The following is a 12,887-nucleotide window of genomic DNA, read 5'->3' as shown; positions in this document are numbered from 1 at the left end:
TATTGTAAATAGCTGGGGTCCCAGCACTGAACCTTGCGACATCCCACTGGTCACTGCCTGCCATTCTGAAAAGGACCCGTTTATTCAGACTCTCTGCTTCCTGTCTGCCAACCAGTTCTCTATCCACGTCAATACATTACCCCCAATTACCCCCAATACATTGTGCTTTAATTTTGCACACCAATCTCTTGTGTAGGACCTTGTCAAAAGCCTTTTGCTTCGATTTGCTGCAGTACTTACCATCGTATCTGCGCCAGCCAACAAGAGGTTATCCAGTCTAACCTCACTTACCAGCTCTGGGTCCGTAATTCTGCAGGTTACGGCACTTTAAGTGCCCATCCAAGCACCTTTTAAATGTGGTGAGGATTTCTGCATCCACCACCCTTCCAGGCAGTGAGTTCCAGATCCCCACAACCCTCTGCGTGAAGAAGCCTCTCCTCAAATCCCCTCTGAACCTTCCATCAACCACCTTAAAACTATGCCCCCTCGTAATTGACCCCTCCACCAAGGGAAATAGGACCTTGCTATCCACTCTATCCAAAATTTTGTACACCTTAATGAGGTCTCCTCTCAGCCTCCTCTGTTCTAATGAGAACAAACCCAGCCTATCCAATCTGTCCTCATAGCTAAGATTCTCCATTCCAGGCAGCATCCCAGTAAATCTCCTCTGCGCCCTCTCTAGTGCAATCACGTCCTTCTGGGTTGGCCATTTTAAGACTGAGATGAGGAGGAATTTCTTCACTCAAGGTTGTGAATTTTTGGAATTCTCTACACCAAGGGGTTGTGAAAGCTGAATTGTTGAGTATATTCAAGGCTGAAATAGATTTTTGGATTCAAGGGGAGTCAAGGGATATGGAGATCGGGCAGGAAAGTGGAGTTGAGGACCAAGATCAGCCATGACCTTATTCAATGGTGGAGCAGGCTGGAGTGGCCATATGCCCTACTCCTGTTCCTAATTCCCATGTTCCTATGTATATCTGTGGTTCTATATGTAAACCGCCCGAACCCCTCAATTAGATTCAAGCCAATAACTCTCTCCCGGGTATCTGTTAATCTCAATATCTGTGCATGATTTTTCTGTAATATTTGATGTTAGTCTGGATTACATAAGAACATAAGAAATAGGAGCAGGAGTAGGCCATACGGCCCCTCGAGCCAGCTCCGCCATTCAATACAATCATAGCTGATCTGATCATGGACTCAGCTCCACTTCCCTGCCCGCTCCCCATAACCCCTTATCCCCTTATCGTTTAAGAAACTGTCTATTTCTGTCTTAAATTTATTCAATGTCCTGGCTTCCACAGCTCTCTGAGGCAGCGAATTCCACAGATTTACAACCCTCAGAGAAGAAATTCCTCCTCATCTCTGTTTTAAATGGGGGGCCCCTTATTCTAAGATTATGCCCCCTAGTTCTAATCTCCCCCATCAGTGGAAACATCCTCTCTGCATCCACCTTGTCAAGCCCCCTCATAATCTTATACGTTTCGATAAGATCATCTCTCATTCTTCTGAATTCCAATGAGTAGAGGCCCAACCTACTCAACCTTTCCTCATAAGTCAATCCCCTCATCCCTGGAATCAACCTTCTGAACCTTCTCTGAACTGCCTCCAAAACAAGTATATCCTTTCGTAAATATGGAAACCAAAACTGCCCACAGTATTCCAGGTGTGGCCTCACTAATACCGTATATAGCTGTAGCAAGACTTCACTGCTTTTATACTCGATCCCTATTGCAATAAAGGCCAAGATACCATTGGCCTTCCTAATCGCTTGCTGTACCTGCATACTAACCTTTTGTGTTTCATGCACAAGTGCCCCCAGGTCCTGCTGTACTGCTGCACTTTGCAATCTTTCTCCATTTAAATAATAACTTGCGGTTTGATTTTTTTTTTCTGCCAAAGTGCATGACATCACACTTTCCAACATTATACTCCATCTGCCAAATTTTTGCCCACTCATTTAACCTGTCTCTGTCCTTTTGCAGATTTTTTTGTATCCTCCTCACACATGGCCTCTAGTTGTACTCTTCCCCACAAGTGGAAACGTTCTCTATCCATTCTTATCAAAACCTTTCATAATTTGAAAGCATTATCATAGGCAGTCCCTCAAAATCGAGGAGGACTTGCTTGCACTCCCAAAGTGAGTTATTTGATGGCTGAACAGTCCGATCCGAGAGCCACGGATCCTGTTACAGGTGGGACAGACATTCGTTGAGGGAAGGGGTCGGTGGGGTTGGTTTGCCGTGCGCTCCTTCTGCCTGCGCCTGGCCTCTTCATGCTCTTTGCGTTGAGACTCGAAGAACTCAACACCCTCCCGGATGGACTTTTTCCACCTCAGGCGGTCTGCGGCCAGGGTCTCCCAGGTGTCAGTGGTGATGTCGCACTTTACCAGGGAGGCTTTGAGGGTGTCTTTATAACGTTTCCGCTGTCCCTGAAGTCTCGTATCTGGCATGCATATTATGTGGCCTGCCCAGCGAAGCTGACCGAGTGTGGTCAGTGCTTCAATACTGGGGATGTTCGCCTGGTCGAGGACACTGATGTTGGTGCGCCTGTCCTCCCAGGGGATTTGCAGGATCTTGCGGAGACATTGTTAATTTTAAAGACTTCTATTAGATTACCCCCTCAGCCTGCTTTTTTCAAGAAAAAAAAGACCCAGCCTGTTTATCCTTTCCTGATATGTATACCCTCGCATTTCTGATATCATTCCTGTAAATCTTTTCTGCACCCTCTCCAGTGCCTCTATATCCTTTTTATATTATGGCGACAAGAATTGCACACATTACGCCAAGTGTGGTCTAAGGTTCATGCAAGTTTAGCATAACTTCTCTACTTTTCAACTCTATCCCACCAGAATTCAACCCTAGTGCTTGTTTATTTTTTAATGGCCTTATTAACCTGTGTTGCTACTTTGTGGTTTGTGTATTTGTATTCCCAGATCCCTTTGCTCTTCTACCCCATTTAGCTTCTTACTTCTCCAGTAAAATGTGACTTCCTTATGTTTCTTTCCAAATTGTAAGACCTCACATTTATCTCTGTTGTCCTGGACAGTTGCTGACTGACGATTTGATTGTCGAATCTCTATTTCAGATCAAAGTATGGACGGGCGTCTAGGTCCAACCACGGTGGTCCTGGATCACACCAGTGGCTTTGAGGGGTTGCTGCTTGTGGATGATGACTTACTTGGGGTAAGTACTTTCGAGCAAGGCTGCTCATCCACTGTGTCAGGATTAACTCATTGCCACCTGAAGAATGGTTTCAGAGGAATCTATTTGTTGCATTTGATTACATTTTTGTTTTCTCTGATTTTCTCTTCCAATTTTCTCCCCTCACCTCCTGAATTCCTTGTTGAGATACAGTTTCATAGGTTGCAATCACTGTTCAGTAATCCCCCCCCCCCCCCCCCGCCAATGGATCATCCTACTCTGTACCTCTCTGCCATTGAGGACCCGGACTTCGCGATTTAAATACTCTGACTGAACTCTAGATCTCTATTTCAGCCTTTCCATGTTGTGCAGTCTTGGTCACACTTTCTGACAGACCCAGCTGTTGGAATTTTCTGCTGTCCATTCCTTTGCACGAAGTCTTTGAGGGTTATTTCTTAATAATGTTATTAAAACACTCAGAATACAGACTAACATAGAAACAGAAATTTGCAGCGCAGAAAGAGGCCATTTCGGCCCATCGTGTCTGCACCGGCCGACAAAGAGCCGCACGGCCCTCGATCAACTGTTCTGAAGGTTACATATGGACATTGAACAATGGCGGAAAGGTAAAGAGCACCCAGCCCAACCAATCTGCCTCGCACAACTGCGACACCCTTTACACTAAAACATTCTACACTCCACCCCCAACCGGAGCCATATGATGATCTGGGAGAGGCAAAAACCAGATTAAAAACCCAGGCCAAGTTGGGGAAAAAAATCTGGGAAAATTCCTCTCCGACCCATCCAGGTGATTGAAACTAGTCCAGCAGAACTGGGTTAATATTCCTTCATTGCCACTTTCTTGGTTTCCTTGAGTATTGCCCTAGCCTTGTTTCATTAATTTGGGGGTGTGGTTTTGAGAGGGATATAATCCTCCTCCTCCCTGCAGCAGAGGGGATGGGTGCGTGACTGGCATTGCATACGCTGGCTTGTACTTACTCTGTGTGTTCTCTTTTAGGTTGTTGGTCACAGTAATTTCAGCTCAATCAGAGCCACTTCGTGTGTGTACAAAGGTGAGTGAAGGGTTCAAGCTGGGCCAGAGCATCTAGCATTGCAACTAATGCAGAGAAAGATCAGGAGCAGGATTGTTTACTCTGCATCTTCCTACTAATCTGGGACTGGTGGAGGCTAGTGTTGGGAGTGTCTCATTCATCTGGAGGGGTGGTACTGGAAATGTCTCATTAATCTGGTGGGGGGGGATGGTGTTAGGAATATTTTTATAACCTGGATGGCAGTGTTTGGAGTGTCTGATTAATCTGAGAGGGGAGAATGAGGGGTGTTGGGTTGAATGCTGCTATCAATAGGTACGGTAATATAGTGGTTATGTTACTGAACTAGTAATCCAGACAATGAGTTCAAATCCCACCCAGGCAGTTTCATCATTTGAATTCAGTTTTAAAAAACCTCAAAAAAATTTGGAAATACAATTATCAGTAAAAGTGACCATGTCGGATTGCTGCAAAAACCCAACTGGTTCACAAATGTCCTTACCTGGTCTGGCATACATGTGACTCCAGTCAAGTGTGGTTGACTCTTAACCAATGCTCCCTGTAAGCGTGGCCGCGAAGTACTGAGAGAGGTCCTGTGCAGGCCGCTCACCGGCTCCTCCCTTGTAATTACCGCGCGTGCAAAGAGATTTAAAGGGACCACGCACTAAATGAACCAGGCCACGCAGAACAAAGTGCAGCTTACAGGGAACATTGCTCTTAACTGTCCTGTGAAGCGGCCTAGTAAGTCCTTCAGATGTATCGAACTGCAACCAGTGGTTCACGAAGGCGGCACACCACCATCTTCTCAGGGGTGGACAGTAAATGGTGGCCTTGCCTGTGATGAACATAAGAAATAGGAACAGGTGTAGGCCATACGGCCCCTCGAGCCTGCTCCACCATATAATACGATCATGGCTGATCCAATCATGGACTCGGGTCCACTTCCCTGCCCGCTCCCCATAACCCCTTATTCCCTTATCTGTTAAGAAGCTGTCTATTTCTGTCTTAAATGAAGCAATAAATTCCACAGATTTACAACCCACTGAGAGAAGAAATTCCTCCTTATCTCAGTTTTAAATAGGCGGTCCCTTATTTAAAGATTATGCCCCCTAGTTCTAGTCTCCCCTGTCAGTGGAAACATCCTCTCTGCATCCACCAAGAGGTTGTCTAATGAAGAAAGGTTGAGCAGGTTGGGCCTATACTCATTGGAGTTTAGAAGAATGAAAGGTGATCTTATTAAAACGTATAAGAATCTGAGGGGGTTTGACAAGGTAGATGCAGAGAGGATGTTTCCCCTCGTGGGGGTATCTAGAACTAGGGGGCATAGTTCCAGAATAAGGGGTCGCCCATTTAAAACGGGGATGAGTAATTTCTTCTCTGAGGATCATAAATCTTTGGAATTCTCTACCCCAGAGAGCTGTGGAGGCTGGGTCATTGAATATATTTAAGGTGGAGATGGACAGATTTTTGAAGGATAAGGGAGTGAAGGGTTATGGGGTGCGGGCAGGGAAGTGGAGTTGAGGCCAAGCTCAGATCAGCCATGATCTTATTAAATGGCAGAGCAGGCTCGAGGGGTCAAATATCCTACTCCTGCTCCTATTTCTTATGTTTTTATGATGCCCACATCCCGAGAACAAATTTAAAAGATCCGTGAGCAGTCAGTGCAGAATACACAACTGGCTAAACTAAAGTGAATGGCATTCGTCACAAAACAATTTTGTCATTTTGCCTGCAATTGGATCCAGAAACTGCTTCAGGTTCAGTATAAAAATTGTGCCACAGATAAAACAAATGGTTAACTCTGGAATCAATTTCACTGTATTCTCAACTTTCCCTTTGCAGTCCTTAGCAACAATATCTTGGTTTGAAATGATGATGGACATGCCTGAGCTGTGTGTGAAACCTTGTGAAATGATGTAGACCCTTTCTGCCATGTACTGCTGTTGTAATGTCCTGCACACCTCATCCTTTGACTGACTCTTGTGTTATCCTTGGCCACAGGAAAGTGGATGTATGAAGTTCTGATCTCCTCTCAGGGGCTGATGCAGATCGGCTGGTGCACCCTGCACTGCAGGTTCAATCAGGAGGTGAGCCCATGTCTCTCTAGCACCTATGCATGGAGGGGCTGTGAAGTATTTTGATAAGTGAGAGATTCTCTGCTTTTATACTCTATCCCCCTTGCAATAAAGGCCAACATTCTATTTGCCTTCCTGATTACTTGCTGTACCTGCATACTAACTTTTTGTGTTTCATGCACAAGGACCCCCAGGTCCCTCTCTCCTACAGCACTTTGCAATTTTTCTTCATTTAAATTATAATTTGCTTTCTATTTTTTCTGCCAAAGTGGATAACCTCACATTTTCTCACATTATACTCCATCTGCCAAATTGTTGCCCACTCACTTAGCCTGTCTATATCCCTTTGCAGATTTTTTGTGTCCTCCTCACAATTTGCTTTCCCACCATCTTTGTATCGTCAGCAAACTTGGCTGCATTACACTCAGTCCCTTCATCCAAGTCATTAATATAGATTGTAAATAGTTGAGGACCCGGCACCGATCCATGCGGCACCCCACTAGTTACTGTTTGCCAACCAGAAAATGACCCATTTATCCCGACTCTCTGTTTTCTGTTAGTTAACCAATCCTAACCTACAGGGCTACGGACCAAGAGCTGGAAAGTGGGATTAGGCTGGAGAGCTCTTGGTCGGCCGGTGTGGACACGGTGGGCCGAAATGGCCTCCTTCTGTGCTCTAAATTTCTGTGATTCACTAACTCAACAACAACTTGCATGTATATAGTTCCTTTAACATCATAACGCTTCTGTGAAGATCAATTTATCAGACAAAAATTGACACTGAGCCACATAAGGAGACATTAAGACAGATGACCAACAGCTTGGTCAAAGAAGTAAGTTTTAAGGAGCTTCTTAAAGGAGCCGAAGAGGTTTAGGGAGGGGATTCCAGAGCTTTAGGGCCTCGGTAGCTGAAGGCACGGCCACCAATGGTGGGGTGAAGGAAATCGGGGATGCACAAGAGGCCAGAATTGGAGAGCAGAGATGTCGGATGGTTGGAGGGCTGGAGGAGGTTACAGAGATAGGGAGGGGTGAGGCCATGGAGGGATTGAACATGAGGATGAGAATTTTTCATTTGAGCTGATTCTGGACCAGGAGCCAATGTAGGTCAGCGAGCACAGGAATAGTGGGTGAGTTAGGATAAGGGCAGCAGTTTTGGACGAGCTCACGCTTAATCATGGCCCTGAAATTGTGGTCGGAGGTTTCCTGTGGGCGGATGCCTCCGACCACAAAAATATTTACGAATGTACCTGGAGGTCCCGGAGGAACGAGCACTTGTGCTACGAGGCCTCCATGCGCATCACAGCGCAGAGGCCCACGTATTCCAGGAGCGTGCATGAAAATGGTGAGTTCCGTTTGTACGGAGATCACCATTTCTGTGAATGGGGATCCCTCCAAAAACACACAGGGCTCAAATTTCCCCAGGAGTTGCTCCGCTTTTTTTTGGAGCAAGTAGCTTTTTTTGGAGTAACTTAAAAATCGCAAATTTGCCCATTTAACTTGCTCCAGTGTAAGTGAGTTAGTTAGGTTTTTTTTTTAGTTTTTTTTTCCACAAAAGGGGGCGTGACCAGTCACATGCCTATTTTGTCCAAGCAAATTTAGCCAGCTAAAAGTTACTCCAAACTAACTTAGGCCAGTGTATGTGGCCATTTTTGTAGGCACAGAAAAACCTTAACCAGAAATAGCTTGGGTGGGGGGTGAAGAGGATTCTAAAGCACTACGCGACATCATCAAAAATAAATGAAAGATAAATCAGCTACTGAAAATAGAGCAGTCCTGCCTTGCCAACTGCAGAACGTACCGGCTAGCTCTTCGGCCAGGGCTAGGGGTGGCAGGCACGCGTGACTGTAGGGGTGAGGAATGTTTTTTTTTACATTTCCTAAATGTTGTGAGGTGATAATGGAACATGATTCAGTTTTAATGCAAAAAATCTTTTATTAGAAAATTTACAATGCACTTCAACAACAACAACAACAACAACAACAGCAATGAAAGGCTGCACCCATCCCTCACCCACATCTCGGGGAAAGTGATCTCAGTTTTGAAACTTACAATTAAATGTTTCATTATATTCAGTGTGATTATGTTCCTCATAGGGTCGGTGATGGTGGTGGTTGGGGGTCCAGCTTGGGTCTCTTTTTGCACTTGTGGTATTCACCCCTGTGGATAATTCTTCTGCAACTAGGTTCCAGCGTCTTCTCATTTCTTTGGGTGGAACTTTTGTGGGACCACTCTAACTGATATCCAGCTCCAGCCATTTGTCCTCAATGACAGTGACTAGTTTCTCCACTTCCTCATGGAGGAAATTCTTTGTTCTTGTTGCACACTCTTGTGTCATTGGTGTATTGGACTTAAACTCAGGTAATCTTGAAAAATCACAGTTCTCACCTTTCTTCCACCTGTGCAGCACTCCTTTCCACTCCCTCAGCCACCCAACCATCACTATTCACAACTTACCTTTATATATGGTTCATTGCCAATGCTGCTGAGGCACTGAGGATGCTATCCCTTTAATTGGCCGATTGCCAAGCTTTCTGCTCCAGTGCGCATGCGCGCATGCTGAAACGCGCATTGTGCATGCGTGCACGTTGAAATGGACATGCGTCTCCCTGCCGGCACTCTGACGCTGGGCCCAAGTCCCGCCCCCCTGTCGGCTGCGCTGAGCAAGCGCGGCCAAAGTTCCGCCCCCCCGCAGGCACTGCAGCGCCACTCCATGGGAACAGAACGAAGAAGGAGCGGCCAAAGAAGGAGGTAAATTTTCGCTGCGCTTTTTGCCCCAACGAGTCGGCGTACCACGGCTAACTATGCCGCTCTAGGCGGCTGGGGAAATTTAGGCCCAAACATTTAAAATAAGAAAAACACTTCACATATTTAAAATTCATTGAAATTGAATTTAATTAAATGTAAACAAAATTTATTTAAAATATTTTTTTTAAATTTGTTTCAATAGGAGTAAAAATAAACTTCTCTCTTGACTGTGATTAACTCACACACTCAGGGAGATTACTGAGCTGTGTCTGACTGTGATTAACTCACACACTGTATCGCAGAGATTACTGAGCTGTGTCTGACTGTGATTAACTCTCTCACTGTATCACGGAGATTACTGAGCTGTGTCTGACTGTGATTAACTCTCTCACTCCGAGATCACTGAGCTGTGTCTGACTGTGATTAACTCACACACTGTATCGCAGAGATTAATGAGCTGTGTCTGACTGTGATTAACTCACACACTGTATCGCAGAGATTACTGAGCTGTGTCTGACTGTGATTAACTCACACACTGTATCGCAGAGATTACTGAGCTGTGTCTGACTGTGATTAACTCTCTCACTGTATCACGGAGATTACTGAGCTGTGTCTGACTGTGATTAACTCTCTCACTCGATCACTGAGCTGTGTCTGACTGTGATTAACTCACACACTGTATCGCAGAGATTACTGAGCTGTGTCTGACTGTGATTAACTCACACACTGTATCGCAGAGATTACTGAGCTGTGTCTGACTGTGATTAACTCACACACTGTATCGCAGAGATTACTGAGCTGTGTCTGACTGTGATTAACTCACACACTGTATCGCAGAGATTACTGAGCTGTGTCTGACTGTGATTAACTCACACACAGTTTCATAGGGATTACTGGGAGCTGTGTCGAACAGTTGCTTTAAAAGGACATCATTTTCTTGGTTGTGGAATACCACGCCAGAGCTAGTGTATTATAGAGAAAAATAAGGAGCTTGTGAATCTGGCTGTACACAACAACTTTGTGGGAAACCTGGAATCGAAGCGAGGGTTGGGAGCAGAAAGGAGAACTGCAGTATTTACTTTCTTTATCTTTACTCATCACATCGAGTTACTTTATTACTGTAATATTATGCTTTGTTTAGTTGTCGCAGTGTATGTGTTCAGGTCCCCCGACCTGAGGATAATCGATGCCTGAAGCAGTTCTGTTCCCTGTGAGATGAGGTGTGCCGGCAGCCCGAATGCTGCCTCAGGGATTGTCAGTTTGTTCAGTGCATTGTCCTAATGCAAGTCTGTCTGCTCAACAGGAGGGGGTCGGCGACACGTCAGATTCTTATGCTTATGATGGAAACAGAGTGCGCAAGTGGAACGTCACCACCACTAATTATGGGAAAGTAAGTGTCTCTGGATTTACACCGTAACACAGTCTGCGTGGGCAAGAACAAACTTATTTCAGGCTGAATTTGTGATATCTTCATTACTTAACGAGACTAACACAGCCATCAAAAATAACCATCTTCTCCTGGATGTGCGGAAGGCGCTCCCCAATTCACCGATGAGCCTTCATGAGGGGAGAGATGGTGTATGGTGTTTTATGTCTGCATCTGTATATTTGTGGTGTCCATATGTGTGTGTGTTTTTTTTTATGCATCTGGGTATCTATGTTGATTTTTGTGTCAAATCTAATCCTCTTAAGATTTATTCCACAGCAAGCTGACCAGGTATAGTCTTGAGGTGAAGCTTGGGGGTCGAGGGTGTGCAGATGTAATTCAGTCTCCATTTTAAAGTGATACATTCTGCATTTATTCTTATATTTCCTTTATAAATGCTTTTGTCCATAGTTATTATGGAAGCTGCCAATATAAAATTGTCGCACTTTTACAGCTTTCCACTTTTGAAAATTCCATCCAACTCCAGAGATAGAATCATAGAAATTTACAGCACGAAAGGAGGCCATTTTGGCCGATCGTATTCGCACCAATCGACAAAGAGCAATCCCGCCTAATCCCACTTTCCAGCTCTTGATCCGTAGCCCTGTAGGTTACGGCACTTCAAGTGCACATCCAGGTACTTTTTAAATGTAGTGACGGCCTCTACCACTCTTTCAGGCAGTGAGTTCCAGACCCCCCCCCCCCCCCCCCCAACATCCTTTGGGTGAAGAAATTTCCCCTCATATCCCCTCTAAACCTCCTAACAATTACTTTAAATCTATGCCACTTGGTTGTTGACCCTTCTGCCAAGAGAAATAGGTCCTTCCTATCCATTCTATCGAGGCCCCTCATAATTTTATACACTACAATAAGGTCTTACCTCAGCCTTCTTTGTTCCCAAGAAAACAAACCCAACCTATCCAATCTTTCCTCATAGCCAAAATTCTCCAGTCCAGGCAACACCATAGTAAATCTCCTCTGTGCCCTCTCTAGTGCAATTACATCTTTTCTGTAATGTGGTGACCAGAACTGCATGCAGTACTCTAGCTGTGGCCTAACTAATGTTTTATACAGTTCAAGCATAACCTCCCTGCTCTTGTATTCTATGCCTCGGCTAATAAAGGCAAGATGAGGAACCTTGGCATAATCATCGGCTTCCTTCCTACATCCAATCAATCATGAAGACTGCTTTCTTTCACTTGCCAAATGCTGCCTGCCTCTGTTTCCATCTCTGCTGTTGAAACCCATTTCTGTGCCTTTATCATCGAGACATTGATTCACCAATACTCTGCTTGCTGACTTATCCACCTCCACAAACTACAGCTCATCCAAAATGTTATGGCCCACTGTCATATCACCCTTGTCCTCGCCCAGCTCTGTTGATTTCCTTGTGGTGCAGAGAATCACCTTTACCATCCTTGCCATTGTCTTCAGATTGCCCTGTGGGTATGCCCTGAAATGCGTCCTTGCCATGTGTCCCTTTCTGCACCCTACGCTGGTCCGACACGAGCTGTGAATCCTTCTTCTCTGCTTCCTTTGCTCCTTCGCTCCTTCATTGGTGGCTGCTACTTCAGTAACTATTGCCCCTACCCTGTGAAACTCCTTCCAGAACCCCTCCACTTTGCCACCGCCCTCTTTGCTTCAAGGTCCACCTCTTTGACTGTGCTTTTGTGTCCTCACCCCACCCCGACCCTCTTTCATTCCCCCTCCTACCACCCTTTAAAGTAGTTTGAGAAGTTATTTTGTGGAAAAACATGTCACTACTACCTACATTTATAGTGGGTTTTATAGTGTCCGCTGTGGTGCAATGAGTCAGAAGGTTGTGGGCTCAAGAACCACTCCAGAGACTTGCGAACATTATCTAGGCTGGCACTCCAGTGCAGTGCTGAGGGAGTGCTGCACTGTCGGAGGTGTCATCTTTCGGATGAGACGTTAAACCAAAGCCCCGTCTGCCCACTCAGGTGGCTGTAAAAGATCCCATGGTATTGTAATCGAAGAAGAGCAGTGGAGTTATCCATGGTGTCCTAGTCAGTATTTATCCCTCAATCAACATCTGAAAAACAGATGTCATTATCACATTACAGTTTGTGGGTGCTTGCTATGCGCAAATTGGCTGCTGCGTTTCCCACATTACAATGGCGACAAAAGTCCTTCATTGGCTGTAAAGCGCTTTGGGACATCCTGAGGCCTTGAAAAGGTGCTATATAAATGCATGTCTTTTTTTATGTAAATTGTCTATGGGACAGAAATAGAGAGTAGTGGTGAATGGTTGTTATTTAGAATGGAGAGAAGTATACAGTGCTGCTCTTTTTAATACAGGCAACTCTCGATTATCCGTACACGGGTCTAACAGAGAACCTGCTGCAACGGCACTGTGATTCTGTTCCGTGTACAGCTGTACTCGACCATTAAACCCACCCCACACACAGTCCTGTGCTGACACACAGCA

The 12,887-nt window shown here is 45.2% G+C and overlaps 1 protein-coding gene across 1 annotated transcript in view; it reads left to right on the top strand.

Annotated features, from left to right (window-relative positions):
• The window catches only part of LOC139276840 (E3 ubiquitin-protein ligase RNF123), a 413,881-nt gene that overhangs the window by 39,080 nt on the left and 361,914 nt on the right, over positions 1-12,887 (top strand). Inside the window, exons 5-8 of the mRNA XM_070894838.1 lie at positions 3,088-3,185; positions 4,162-4,216; positions 6,194-6,279; positions 10,316-10,402. Of these exons, the coding sequence (XP_070750939.1) occupies positions 3,088-3,185; positions 4,162-4,216; positions 6,194-6,279; positions 10,316-10,402 (326 nt within the window). The remainder of the gene's footprint in view (positions 1-3,087; positions 3,186-4,161; positions 4,217-6,193; positions 6,280-10,315; positions 10,403-12,887) is intronic.

The sequence above is a fragment of the Pristiophorus japonicus genome, chromosome 12 (assembly GCF_044704955.1).
Source record: "Pristiophorus japonicus isolate sPriJap1 chromosome 12, sPriJap1.hap1, whole genome shotgun sequence".
Taxonomy (NCBI): domain Eukaryota; kingdom Metazoa; phylum Chordata; class Chondrichthyes; family Pristiophoridae; genus Pristiophorus; species Pristiophorus japonicus.
The sequence above is the reverse complement of the archived record's forward strand: the minus strand, read 5'-3'. Positions and strand labels throughout refer to the sequence as shown.